The sequence below is a fragment of the Artemia sp. Qi Xiang Cuo genome, chromosome 10 (genome assembly GCF_049724085.1).
Source record: "Artemia sp. Qi Xiang Cuo chromosome 10, ASM4972408v1, whole genome shotgun sequence".
NCBI classification, from domain to species: domain Eukaryota; kingdom Metazoa; phylum Arthropoda; class Branchiopoda; order Anostraca; family Artemiidae; genus Artemia; species Artemia sp. Qi Xiang Cuo.
This window is the reverse complement of record NC_142803.1, coordinates 52,407,820-52,422,645: the sequence shown is the minus strand read 5'-3', so window position 1 is coordinate 52,422,645 and position 14,826 is coordinate 52,407,820. Positions and strand designations below refer to the sequence as shown.

At 31.9% G+C, this 14,826-nt stretch overlaps 1 protein-coding gene across 2 annotated transcripts in view; it reads right to left on the bottom strand.

Annotated features, from left to right (window-relative positions):
* Positions 1–12,694, bottom strand: part of LOC148947876 (uncharacterized) — a 30,553-nt gene extending 17,859 nt beyond the window's left edge. Inside the window, exon 1 of one of the 2 annotated variants that reach the window (XM_089095496.1) lies at positions 12,644–12,694. In XM_089095496.1, coding sequence (XP_088951622.1) covers positions 12,644–12,646 — 3 coding nt within the window. In that variant the 5' untranslated portion in view covers positions 12,647–12,694. The remainder of the gene's footprint in view (positions 1–12,643) is intronic. The other variant, XM_089095495.1, reaches the window with a different exon arrangement.
* Between the last annotated feature and the right edge of the window lie 2,132 nt (positions 12,695–14,826).

Below are 14,826 nucleotides of genomic sequence, written 5' to 3'. Positions count from 1 at the left end.
ATGAATTTATTATCATGTCTCATATTTAACCTTTTTTTCATAAGTCCTGATTGTAACATGGTAAGCATACGTGCTTGTAACTAGGGGCTAGGATAGCTGCCATTCATCAAGATTGTCCATAAAAATGCAGCTTTTAGTGGAAAAATTGATTTTATTTAAAAAAAAATACAAATAGCACTAGATCTAGCAATTTCCTTTAAAATGAGCCATTGAACAACTTTCTACGATGTTCCAGTGCCAAGCTGTCAGTGGAAAAGACAAAAAAGAAATGATGCAGTTTATGCAGAATATCATAGTAGCTGCCACTTTTAGAGGTACAGGCTGTTTCGACTTCACGACCACAATCCAGGTCTCCAAGTATCGAAAAGGAAAATCCTTTATTTGCCAGTATGTCAGAAAGGACTGTTAGTTCATGTGTCCTGTTGCCTGAACCAAATGGAGAGGCGTATTCCGTATCATAGAACAAAGCTGTGCAGCTTAAAAAATGATAGCCGACTCGGAAGCCTCCAAGACTCCTTGGTTTTCACAATCGGACCATCACCTATACTCTGTCCCAAGTATAGTAGCAAAACTGAAGATTGCCCAAAGGTTTTTATTCTTGAATTCAAGCCAAGGGACGGTAAGTTTCCTATATAAGGGTTTCGGACAAGGCGGTTCTAATAGTACAAAATCAGCATAAAAATCTAATTCTTTTGATGTATGTATTGGTATCACAAGTCCGTTTTTTAGAGTTTCGGTAACTATTGAGACGAGTCACTCTTACTATACAGTTTATTACCACGAACTATTTGATCAGCTATCAATAAAACCATTTTAACGATGATACCTAAAAATTCCCATTTACATTAGCGGTCCTGTATCTAATGAGCCATTGAAAAACTCTCTACAATGTTCAAGTGCCCATCTATCTTTGGAAAAAAAAACAAGATACTATCAATAAAATCTATTGATAGTATCTTGAAGAAAGCTATCAATAAAACCATTTTAACGATGATACCTAAAAATTCCCATTTACATTATAGGTCCTTTATGTAATGAGCCATTGAAAAACTCTCTACGATGTTCAAGTGCCAATCTATCTGTGGGAAAAAAAAAACACGATACCATTTAGGCAGAATGGTGTAGCAGCTGCCACTTTCCTTGATTTTTAAGCCAATATATTTCCCTTGTTATTCTAGACAAGGAACTGTTAATTTCATATGTGGGAGTTTCAGACAAGGCGGTTCTCATAGGGTACTTCTTGTTTTGATCTGACTATTCTTATGAGTTATGGGTTATTATATTTCTTAACATTGGAAGTGATTGTCTCTTACTAGGTTGCTAGCTACCGCTGCAACCCTGATCCCATTTTCCAAAATTCATATTCCCTCAGGCTCATGACCTTTGATAGGTAATTGATGAAACTTATATATTGAAAATCACCATAAAAATTCAATTCTTTTGATGTATCTATTGATATTAAATATTGAAATATAAATGTTTTTACTTTCATAACTTTAATAAATCAAATAATATTTACATTCTGATTACTAAATATGAGTATATATATATATATATATATATATATATATATATATATATATATATATATATATTGAACTGACAATTCACATTCATTTGTATTTTTTTCAGTAAAGTACAAATTATGTTCTGGCCTTGGGAAGGCATAGGGCTTTTGGGCCATACGCATGTTAATTTCTGCCTGTTTGAGTTTGACTCAGTTATTTATGGTAATTTCTGTTCGTTTTGGGTTTATTTATCGATGCTGATTTGTGGTAGCTTCACACTTGGTAGATTATTTGATTTTATTTTTGCTCTTTTTTTGGTTTAATGGAGTTCTTTACTTTTCCTTGAAAAAACTTATTTTTTGGAAAGTTTTTTAATTAATTTCTGTTTGTTTTATATTGACATAGTCTTTTCAGGGATAGAGAAAATAATACTTTAAGTCTTTTTTTTAAGACTTTATAGTTTGGCCTGCTCGTTGTATGCTGGAGAAAAATTTTCAGCAATTTTTAACAACACACACCCTTTAAAAAATCTGGACACAAATAGTAGTGTTTAATTTAGTTTCATACCTCCTCTAGTTGACCTGAAATAAAAAACTTGATACCAGTCGTATAAAAAATCTGTTTACTTTCTTTGATAGCTTGGATAAACTTACGCTATTTTGATTTGGTTAAATTTTAAGAGCAGAAGTAGCCCCGAAAGTTTGAACATGATACCCTCAGTCGTTCTTGGGATACTACTGAGATGCCTTATTGGGAATTAGCATTAACACTGTTCATCTTGATTTAATCTTAAGACAAAATTTAGTTTCTAAACATTATGGTAAAATGAGAAGGTGGGCGTGGGTTGGGGACTAGTTGCCCTCCAATCTCTTTCGACTATTAAAAAGGGCATTAGTCCTTTCTATTTTCTATCGAATGAGCCCTTTTCGAAGTTCCTATGACAACTCCTTCGATATGAAGTGCCGTGGTCTAAACAAAAAAATAATAATAATACATTGTACCCATATCAATCTTTACTATAGAAATGTCGAGCCTTCCAATTACTTTCGATAATTAAAAAGGACACTAGCCCTTTCAACTTCCAATCGAATGAGCCCTTTTTGAGTTTCTATGACAACACTTTCTATAAACACTTTATATGCGCCCAGGGCATATCTTACAACCCTTGCCCTGAGGGCTGTGAGGGGGTTGTCACTCTCAAAGACCTAATTTCCAGAACTTTCGACTAAGTTAAACAAAACGGCTATCTCAAAAACGGCTATTGGATATGTTTGGGGAAATGGTGGGTGTGAGAGGGGGGTTAGTTACCCTTCAATCATTTTCGACTATTAAAAAGGGCACTAGCCCTTTCAATTTTCAATTAAATGAGCCTTTTTGAAGTTTCTATTAAAAAACTTCCTATAAAAGCCTTATATGCCCCCAGGACACAACTTACAACATTTGCCCTGAGGGTTATGGGGGGGGGTTGTTATCCTCAAAGACCTAATTTCCAGAACTTTCAACTACGTTGAACAACATGGATATCCCAAAATTTTGATTGGATGTCTTTGGGAAAATGGTGGGCGTGAGAGGGGGGTTAGTTGCTCTTCAATCACTTTCGACTATCAAAAAGGGCTTTACCCATATCAATTTCAAATCAAATGAGCCCTTTTTGAAGTTTCTACAACAATTCTTTCTATAAAAACCTCACATGCCCCCAGGCCATAACTTACAACCCTTGCCCTGTGGTTTGTGGGGGGGGGGGGTTGTCATCCACAAACACATAAATTCCAAAACTTTCAACTAAGTTGATAAAAAATGGCTATCTCAAAATTTTGATTGGATGTTTTTGGGAAAAGAGTGGGCGTGAGAGAGGGATTAGTTGCCATCCAATTACTTTTCACTATTAAAAAGGGCACTAGCCATTTCAATTTCCAATCGAATGAGCCCTTTTTGAAGTTTCTACGACAATGCTTTCTAAGAAAACCATATATGCCCCCGGGCATAACTTACAACCCTTCCCAGGAGAGCTGTGGGGGGGGGGGGGGGTGTCAACCTTAAAGACCAAAATTCCAAAAATTTAAACAACGTTTAAAAAAAGGGAAATATAAAAATTTTTATTGGATGTGTTTGGGGAAAAGGTGGGCGTGAGAGGGGGGTTAGTTGTCCTCCAATCACTTTCAACTATTAAAAAAGGCACTAGCCTTTTGAATTTCCAATTGAATGAACCCTTTTTCAAGTTTCTACAAGAAAGCTTTCAATAAAAACCTTATATGCCACAAGGGAATAAATTTTAACCCTTGCCCTGAGGCATCTGAGGGGGAGGGGTTGTCATCCTCAAATACCTAATTTCCAAAACTTACAACTACATTGAACAAAATGGCTATTTCAAAATTTTGATTTCTTTGTTGTGTATCTTTGCTCTCTTGCAAAATTCACTTTGGATTGTAAATGTACATAATGTTCATAATTCCTTAAAGTCTCAAAATTCAAAATTTAATCTAGCTTTAGCTTCCTTTATTTTTCAATTTTATCAATAAAAAAATTGTCTATAGTTTATATTGTTATCAGTTAAGCACAAATGACACAATCAGCTTTAAAACTTTTACAATTAGGAGAGGATGAAGGGGACAGCAGTCAAACTTCTGTTTGTAGTAATTTTTGGTCAGTCTAAGATTTATTTATTCATGTTCATCAGCATCTGTCATCTGTATGTTTTATATGACCTCTTATTTTAATTTCTGTTCTTTTTGGGTTTGAATTAATATGGGACTTTATTTTTGACAGTCTTAAGTTTAATACAGCTCTTTATTTTTCCTTGTAAGACTACTCTTTTGGAGTTTTTAAAATTAATTTCTTTTCGTTTCTCATTGCTAGTTTTGTTTTTGATTAAAACAGTAAGTATTTCTACAGGTTCTCAGGTCTCCAGCTAAAGAATTAAAATATCTTATTCTGATTTAAATTTTTAAGGAGCATAAGGTGATTTGACCTTTGGCTTTGATTAAATTCAATCTAATTATTGTATAAGTTTTGTTCCATTCTAAATCATGGTTTAAAACAGTTCTTGAACAAATACTTTAGTTCATCAGTAATTCAAAAGAATATATTTGAATGAATCCTCTACAGGACAAAGTACCAGGTATTACGCAAGAATTAAAATGGTATAGGAGAATGAACATATTTCAAAGACATCAATCAGCTCTCTTTATATTTTGCTATAGAAGAACTGTGTCTCATATTTTCTTGATTTTAAAAGAAATTTCAAATTACACAGTTGGTGGCAATGAACTGTATAAACCAACAATGACCAACTTCTGTCAATAGTGACCAAAACTACAAAAAGAGATTTTGATCACAATTTACAAACCTAACTTAATTTTCAGAGGGTTTATTTCAAATATGAAAAATACACTAAGTTTAAAGTCACATATGACAAGTTACTTACTTACTTAGGAAAAACATCTAAGAATCTAACTGTTTGATTAAAAGTTTGAAGTTTTATCAGAAGAGGGTACAAAAATCTGATTTTCTGAAATTGGAGCATTTTCACCAACAAATTTGACAGATAAAAAAAAATACCTGGTTTCAACATAAGTTGGAAGCCAATTTGACACAAGTTGAAATACTTGGGGAATGCTAGTGGGCAGATCTTGGTGCATTCAACATGCATATTCTTTTGACTTTATTTCTTTGTTTCTCTCCTACTCTGTTTAATGTGTAAACATATAAAACAAAATTCAGATAATGGAAGCAAAAAACTGAGAAAAATGCCTCAAATAGCCTATAGGGACAAATTTGGATAATCATATGGAGTATAATTGTGTGACCTAGGTCATATAACTTTTTTTTCACAGTGTTGTATGTATGCCACAAGAATAGCATCTCTAAATGCTATCTTGAATGGCCCACTCCTCTCAGTTTTAATGGTCCAGCAAAGATTTCTTTATTGTTTACTGTGAAAATGTTGTCAACATTTGGCCATTTCAAAGTTAATCTGCCATTTTTATCCACCTTAAAATTTTATTTTTGATTATGCTTTGTCTGGAAATTCCAAAATTCTTCGAATATTAATTTTCTACATAAGATCTTTGGAATGTGTGACATCGAGGAGTTTAACGTTCTCGCTAGCAGGTTGGGTTAAATGGGGACTAAAAAAACAGGAGTAAACTTTTAAAAATTTAAAAAATTTATTATTATTATAATTGACTTAGTGGAATTTAATTTCTTACATAAATTCTTAGCTTTGTCCAGAACATGGATAGGATTTTGATGGGGTCACTTTTGATATTTCTATGACATACTTCAAGGATAAGCAGGTCATCTACACATTGACACCAATCTGACCAATTTCATTAATCACTATTACATATAAGAGTGGTCCTAACAAGGTTCCTTGAGGAATTCTATACTAAGTAGGGTGGGCTTCAGGGAGAATATTTTTGCATTTAACAACTTGTGATCTATTTGAAGAAAACAAATAAAAAATTTACTAAGAGAGGGTCTACTTCAAAGTTAATCAGTGATAAATGAATTAGGATGTTGTGATCAACCAGGTCAAATGCTTAAAAATATAAGCATGGTATGAAGCCAAGTGGCAGTTCCTCAGATGATGGAAAAACCTAGCATCTAGCATCAAATCAGTAAAACTTAGATTAAAAAAAAACCTTTTTTAATGTTTTTTTTTATGTGAAATATTAATAGAAATAATAATCATTAAAATCTCTTGTTTTTGAGAAAGCACCTGTAAATTTAACAACTATGTTTTTGTCAGAGGTCCCATGAATTTTGACACCAATTGTTTGTCATCTGTTTTACATGTTCAGTGAAGCTCTGACACAGTCACCTATATTTTGATAGGGCCTGGTGCTGTCTGTCAAAAATTTAGAGGAAGTTACTACAAGATATTCTCAAAAGAAATGAATCTCATGACAAAAGTCAATATCTATAATTGAATTGGTGGAAGGAACATTTTTAGTTGGCCTGGTATTCCACTGCATCAGACAATAATTTTTGACACTTGGAACATAGTTTTGTCAATATAATATTAACTGCCACTTTAATTTAATTTTATAAAAAAAAAGCCAAGTAATGACAGTTTGGGTGTAAGTCTAGGAGCAGCACAGTACATAAGGAAACATGCTAAAAAATGATTCTTACTGCATACTATGCAGAATAAGCCTAGTAATCATATTTTGCAGGGGGAGAACCTTTATCTTTACTTCTTTCATTGTTGTAAAAAATTTTAAAACAAAATTCTGAAAAATAAACATGAATTAAACTGCATTTTCTATTTTCAAATAATTTAAATTTTTATTTAGACACCCTCAATTTCACCTACCAAAAACATTTTTAAAGGTCAGGGTGTCACTCCTTCTCTAAAGGGAGAAGAAGTGGAGGTAGGTACTTCAAAATACCTTCCTGGGACACAGCCTACTTTAGCCTGTAGACCCATCCCTGAAAGTTTCATTTTCTTAACCTAACCCCTTTCCAGGATAGTCAAAAGTAGCTAAAGCAGAATTTTACCCAGATTTTTAAAGGTCATCAAAGGTCACGGCCCTCTAAAGGGAGAAGGAGTGGAGGTAGGTACTTCAAAATCCCTTCTGGGACAGAGCCTACTTGAGCCTGGGACTCCACCCTTTGACTATTGGAAAAAATTAGTTTATAAGCTTACATAGAATGGTACTATCCAATCTCCTTATAATTAAAAACATTTTAGTCACCTAGTTGGAAAATTTGGGACATCTGTACAGGAAAAATCTACATTTGCCAACTAGTTGACAATAAATGTTGCCCTAGCAAAACTTTCCTTTTCCAACTAGTTGACTAATAACTTCTCCCCAGCAACACTTAAATTTGCCAACTAGTTGACAATAAATGTTGCCCCAGCAAAACTTTCCTTTTCCAACTAGTAGACTAATAACTTCTCCCTAGCTCAACTTTCATTTTTCAACTAGTTGACTAGTAACTTCTCCCCAGCAACACTTAATATTGCCAACTAGTTGACAATAAATATTGCCCCAGAAAAATTTTCCTTTTCCAACTAGTTGACTAATAACTTTTCCCCAGCAAAACTTAATTTTGCCAACTAGCTGGAAAGAAACATTGCCCCAGAAACAACTCATTTTCCAACTAGTTGACTAATAATAGTTAGAGTTTATTCTGAATAGCATAAAATATGTTAATATTATAGGGTTCTTTCAAATTTAATTATCACTATTGTGTTACAACTTCCACCTCTCTCCCTCTTAACGGGAGATTTATTTTGAGTTATATATTGGGCTTTGAAGCCAGGGATTTTTTGTTTTAATTCTCAGAATAATTAGTCTTTACCTTGTCGCAAAAGTGAGATTAAATTTGGCAAAGCTTAGAGGGTAATTCTTCCTGTCCATATAAAGAAAACAGATGCACATTTGAAGTTTTGTTAATTTCCATCTTACAATTACTGGACGAAGATTGTGTATGTTCCTTCTTTTATCTTTCTTTGTTTCTTTTCTGGATGACTATTTTTATCTCATTTTTAAAATTCGTGACTAATTTTCCAATCTAGTTGGCTAATAGCTTCTCCCCAGCAACACTTAAATTTGCCAACTAGTTGACAATAAGTGTTGCCCCATCAGAACTTTCCTTTTCCAACTAGTTGACTAATAACTTCTCCCCAGCAACAGTGTAATTTTGCCAATTAGCTGGAAACAAACATTGCCTCAGAAAACAATTTATTTTCAAACTAGTTGACTAGCAACTCTTCCCCAGCAATACTTTCTTTATCCAACTAGCTAGAAACAAACTTACCCTATAAACACTTTTGTTAGTCCTCTATTTGGCAAGTAACCTTTCCTCAGAATAATTTCTTAGCTAACAATGTGACATAAAGAGAAAAAAAAACATACTATTTCCAGTCCAACAAAAATTGGCAGTATGTGCTTTTAACAAATGCACTACAGCAAAGGTAAATCAAACAAACTGAATTCAGGAGTAAATAGTCTTTAACCCACAGAACTAAAAGTCTTCTCCTTCTATAAATGAATATATATATATATATATATATATATATATATATATATATATATATATATATATATATATATATATATATATATATATATATATATATATATATATATATATATATATATATATATATATATATATATATATATATATATATATATATATATATATGAGCAAAATAGGAAGTCATATATGGACAACTATAATATGAATGAATGAATGAACAGAATTTTAATTTAAAAATTAGCATAACAGTATGATTGCCAAATTTGAATTTTATATATATATATATATATATATATATATATATATATATATATATATATATATATATATATATATATATATATATATATATATATATATATATATATATATATATATATATATATATATATATATATATATATATAAATAAATATATATAAATAAATATATATATATATATATATATATATATATATATATATATATATATATATATATATATATATATATATATATATATATATATATATATATATATATATATATATATATATATATATATATATATATATATATATATATATATATATATATATATATATATATATATATATATATATATATATATATATATATATTTATAATCAGTTTTTGTAAAAAACCAGTTTTCTACTCTAGAAGTCTTAATTTAAAGACTTTTGGTTTGAAAAGGGTTTCAGTATGTAGGAAAAACATCTAGGAATCTAACTGCTTGATGAGAAGTTTGAAATTTTGTCTGGAAAGGGTACTAAACTCCAATTTTCCGAAATTAGAGCATTTTCACCTACAAATTTGATGCAACAAAAAAGTTACCTGTTTTCAACGCAAGTTGGAACCCAATTCGACACCCGTCTAAATACTCGGGGAATACCTGTGGGCAGAACCTGGTGTATTTGACACGTATATTCTTGTTTCTTTGTTTTTCTTCAACTTTATTTAATGTATAAAAGTATAAAAGACTATGCAAAAAGTAGAAGTTAATAAAACTAACAAAATTATTTCAAGCATGTAGTATTTGGTATAACAAAACTGGTACAACAAATTTTAATATACATTATTAAATACAAATAGTATTTAGATAACAAATTTAGTATAACAAAATTGTTTCACTAGCATTTTGGAAGGGATAAGGTCTAGGAAAGCGGGAGTGGATTTCAAGAAATTTAAGATGTTTATTTGATTTAGTGGATTTTATTTTCATATGCAAATTCTTAGTTTTGTCTAAAACATAAGCCTAAGCGTCATTTCATATAAGATATTGTATTTGATAAAATTTGTATTTTTTATTCGGATGAAGGATAAATAAGGGTATAATCTAAAAAAAATCTGGAGGATGGGCAAAATCAGGTCCGGGGGGGGGGGGCAACTGCCCCCCTGCCCCATAGCAATTTACGCCCCTGCATAGTATGAGGCCAAGCAGCAGTTCCTCAGATGATGGAAAAATCCAGGGTCTTTAAGTAAAACTTCAAAGTTAAAAAAAAACCTTTTGTTTAAATGTTCTTTCATCTGAAATATTATTAGAAATAATAATCATCAAAATCTCTTGCTGCACAGAAAGCACCCGTAAATTTGACAGCTATGGTGCCTATGGTTTTGTCAGTGGATCCTGGAATTTGACACCAAGTATTTCTCATCTGTTTTACATGTTCAGTGAAGTTTCAACAAAGTCACCTATATTTCAACAGAGGCTGTTGCTGTCTGTCCAAAATTTTGACAAGGTTACTATGAGATATTTGCTAAAGAAATAAATCCCTTGATAGAAGCTGATATTTACGCTTGAATGGGGCTGAAGGAACATTTTTAGTCCGCCTGGTATTCCACTACATTTTTGATACTATGTGTATTTTTATGTGAAATTGCATCTCTGTGAACCTAGGGTAAGACTATCTTGCAGAGTGTTGCCTAAGATTGGTAAGCACACTTGTAGAAGAAGACTTTTAGTTCTGTGGCTTTTAGACTATTTACTCCTGAATTCAGTGTGTTTGATTTACCTTAGCTGTAGAAAATAAATTGTTTTCTGAGGCAATGTTTCTTTCCAGCTAGTTGGCAAAATTAAGTTTTGCTGGGGAGAAGTTATTAGTCAACTAGTTGGAAAAGGAAAGTTTTGATGGGGCAACATTTATTGTCGACTAGTTGGCAATTTTAAGTGTTGCTGGGGAGAAGCTATTAGTCAACTAGTTGGGAAAATTAATTAAAAATTTTAAAAATGAGACAAAGATATTCCTGCAGAAAAGAAACAAAGACATATAAATGAAGGAAAAGACACAATTTATGTCCAATAAATGCAAGATAGAAATGAATGAAACTTCAAATTTGTATCCATTTTGTTTAAACAGACAGGAGGAATAATCCTCCAAGCTTTGACAAATTCAATCTCACTTTTGAGAGCAGGTATAAGACTAATTATTCTGGGAATTAAAACAAAAAATCCCTGGCTTCAAAGCCCAATAAGTAACTCAAAATAAATCTCCCATTAAGAGGGAGACAGAGAGAGAAATGGAAGTTGTAACACAATAGAGATAATTAAATTTGAAAGAACCCTATAATATTAACATATTTTATGCTTTTCAGAATAAATTCTAACTATTATTAGTCAACTAGCTGGAAAAATTAAGTTTTGCTGGGGAAAAGTTATTAGTCAACTAGTTGGAAAAGGAAAGTTTATCTAGGGCAACATTTATTGTCAACTAGTTGGCAAATTTAGATTTTTCCTATACAGGTGGGCCACATTTTCCAACTAGATGACTAAAATGTTTTTAATTACAATGAGATTGGATTGTACCATTCTATATAAGCTTATAAACTATTTTTTCCAATAGTCAAAAGAGTGGATATTCCTTTAGACTGTAGACCCATCCCTGAAAGTTTCATTTTCCAAACTTAACCCCTTTCCAGGATAGTCAAAGGTAGAATTTTACCAGGTAAATTTTTACCAATTCATATTATTGACTTACAAATAAAGTGAATGTACCACTTGATGCCTTTTTGGTAAATATCTACCAAATCATACTATTGATTTCAGAATAAAGTGAATACACCATTTGATGCCTTTTTTATGCTGATTACAAATATAATAAGCATCTTTATCAGAAATGAATTTCAGCCCCCCCCCTATATATGCCAATTCAGGGTTAGGTTACGTTGGGTTATGTGTATATACAGGGGGCTGAAATTCTTTTCCAATAGAAATGCTTATTATATTCATAATCAGCATTAAAAAAGGCATTGAATGGTGTATTAACTTTATTCCTAACTCAATAATATGATTGGGTAGATATTTACCACCTTTTTTATGCTCTTTATGAATATAATAATCATTTGGAAATGAATTTTAGCCCCCACCCCTATATATACCAATTCAGGGTATATGTTTGCAGATTAGCGGGGTGGGGGAAAGTTTAATCTTACCTCTAATTTACATCAGAAATAAAATTTACCCCCACCCCCCTAATGTGCAAATATATATGATGAATCGGTATATATAGGGCTGGGGGTAAAATTCATTTCCAACAAAAATGATTATTATATTTGGAAAGAGCATAAAAAAGGTATCAAGTGGTATGTTTACTTTATTTGTAAGTCAATAATATGATTTGGTAAAAATTTACCTTTTACCAAATTTACTGCTATCCATGCAAAAACCCCCTTTTTGTTTTTCAATGGCTGGCAGTCTACTATAGCCTAGAATGGGATAGGCTACCTTAACCTATACAAGGTGGTCAATATCTAGGAAATCATATTATTGAGCTAGAACAAAAGTGAATACACCATTTGATGCCTTTTTTTATGCTGATTACGAATATAATAAGCATTTCTATCGGAAATGAGTTTCAGCCCCCCCCCCCCCTATATAGGCCAATTCAGTTAGGTATAGCCTATATAGGGGGGGAAACTGAAATTCATTTCCGATAGAAATGCTTACTATATTCGTAATCAGCACAAAAAAAGGCATGGAATGGTGTATTCACTTTATTCCTAGGCTATCTCAATAATATGATTTCGTAGATATTGACCTACAAGGTTGCCCATACCATGTAGGCTTGTTGTCCATGCCATGCATTCAGGCATTTTAGCTTTGTGATGAATTTTAGGAGTATACAAGAGAAACAAAAAGGTAATACCATAACCCAAAAGAAGTAGCACTAAAGGTAATAAACCGCACTAAAAGTTTCTTTTCTTCTTCTTAAGGCCTGTTTTTTAACGAAATGATTCCACAAATCCACATTAAGCGGGGCTCCCATGGCGTCAATAAAGCTGTCCACAAAGTTAATAACCGTTTTCCTCGCATAACTTTGTTGACTTTATTGCAGTCGGAAGGGAGTTTTAAACTTTGCTTAACTTTTTCAAGAAAATCCGCAAAGTTCAACCAATAGCAGAAGACGTGTGGAAAATTTCAAGTAAACAAAATACAAATTAGTTTCTTCAAATATAATCCTTGAATACTTGTTTAAATATTTAGCTTGGTAAAAGAAACAAAAAATATTTTTATTTACTATTAAAAGGAAAAAATACTTAAAAAGATGGTTTTCTCAGCTCCATGTCTTAGTATTTCAGTTACTTTCTATGAAAAACTGCTGTTAAGGCAAAAAGATTGAAATTTTGTGTGATCGGGACAAACTCTGGCGAACAAAATGTTGGCAACGACTACAAGAGGGCAGGTTTCTTCTGCCATTCAAAGTCCAAAAATATAAAAAAAGCCAAATTATTATATAAAATAGTTCTGGAAGCTAAAAAAAAATATTTCTGGTGTTCAGTCACACATCAAACGGGAATTTGTAATGTTCATGGCTGCTTAGATGAATTTTAAAACTCTTTGCACAGGTCATACTTTGCACTAACCAATAATACTAATTTTTTAATTAAAACAAGAGAAGTACCTGAAATTTTTAAAATTAGTTGTTTTAGCTACTCGACACGTGGTATAGTGTACTTAATAATTTTAAACATTGAAAAAAGATGGTCTCACGCGAATGGAAAAAAGAGAAAGAATAACCAAAAAAATATCAAAATAGAGTAATCCAAATTTCTACTTATAAAAAACTTTATTACACAAAAAATAAAGCCAACATCCTGAAATATAAGAAAAGTTTACTTAAAAGAGATAAAAATGCCACCGAACGCATTAAAGCTCGAGCACGCGAGGGATTGCAACTAAGATGTCTTGTGATCCAGGATTTTAGAAAATGAAATGTGACAGAGCAAAACAGAGGTATGTAACGGATCAAGGGTATCGAGAAGGGAAAATTGAGACAGCCAAATAAAAGAGCAAGGAACGGTATGATAATAATAAAGATTACCGAAACAAACATAAGAAAACAGTTGCTACCAGAATAATGGGTAGACACTGGGGTAACAAAAGCTATACTGAAAAAATTAAAACCTCTGCGAGGCTTTACCAAAGAATGCATAAGGACAAAGTTAAAAATTACATTCAGAAGTCCAAGAAGATGGCAAAAATGCATGCTTATCTTCGTAAATTTAGAAACGTTTTACAAATGTTTTACCAGGATTACGAAAAGTATTCAAAATTACAAATTAAAATTCATTTTGAAAGAGCGGATGCTGTTTAAAAGTCGGCTAGAAATGCTCTGGAAAAACTTCATAGTAATATCCGAAAGAAATGTTGTCAGTTTAATGAAAAGCTTCCAAGCTATGGACTGGCAACATTGTATCAGTTTATAGATGCAATGGAAAATTCTAGACAACACAGTGAATATACGGAGGCGTACTTAGAAAATTCGTATATTAATTTTGGAAGGAGCAATTGCAGTTTATGTAGCAGTAATAAAAATATAAATGCAAGAATACCTATGAACAGCGAAAAAAAAGCACCGTTTTACAATTATTGCGGAAACGAACCTGTTAGGGTTATTAGTATATGTCTTTGTAAGATTCTTCCTCAAGACAAAAGTATTTCTAACTGTGTTTTAAACAGTTCTTTTAATTCTCCTGAATATTTGGAAAAAAATACTGTGTTGTAGAACAAGCTGTCCTGAAAAGTGAAAGAAAACAATTGACAAATGCTCTGAAACTAATCTGACAATGCAATTATGATGATTGAACTCGCCTATAACAACCTGAGTAAACATTCAAAAAAAAAAAATTGGGCAGCAGGTTACTTGGCAATGTCATCTTGATATCTGCAAGCTCTATCCAACGGATATTGCATTATGTCAAATTCTTTTTGAAATCCTTGGAAATAATATAGCATTAAAATTTTCAAATGACAAAATGGTTAATTTCTACCTTGACGGCTTGGATTATAGTGAAATCTATTACATTAACACAAGAAATCCTTGATAAG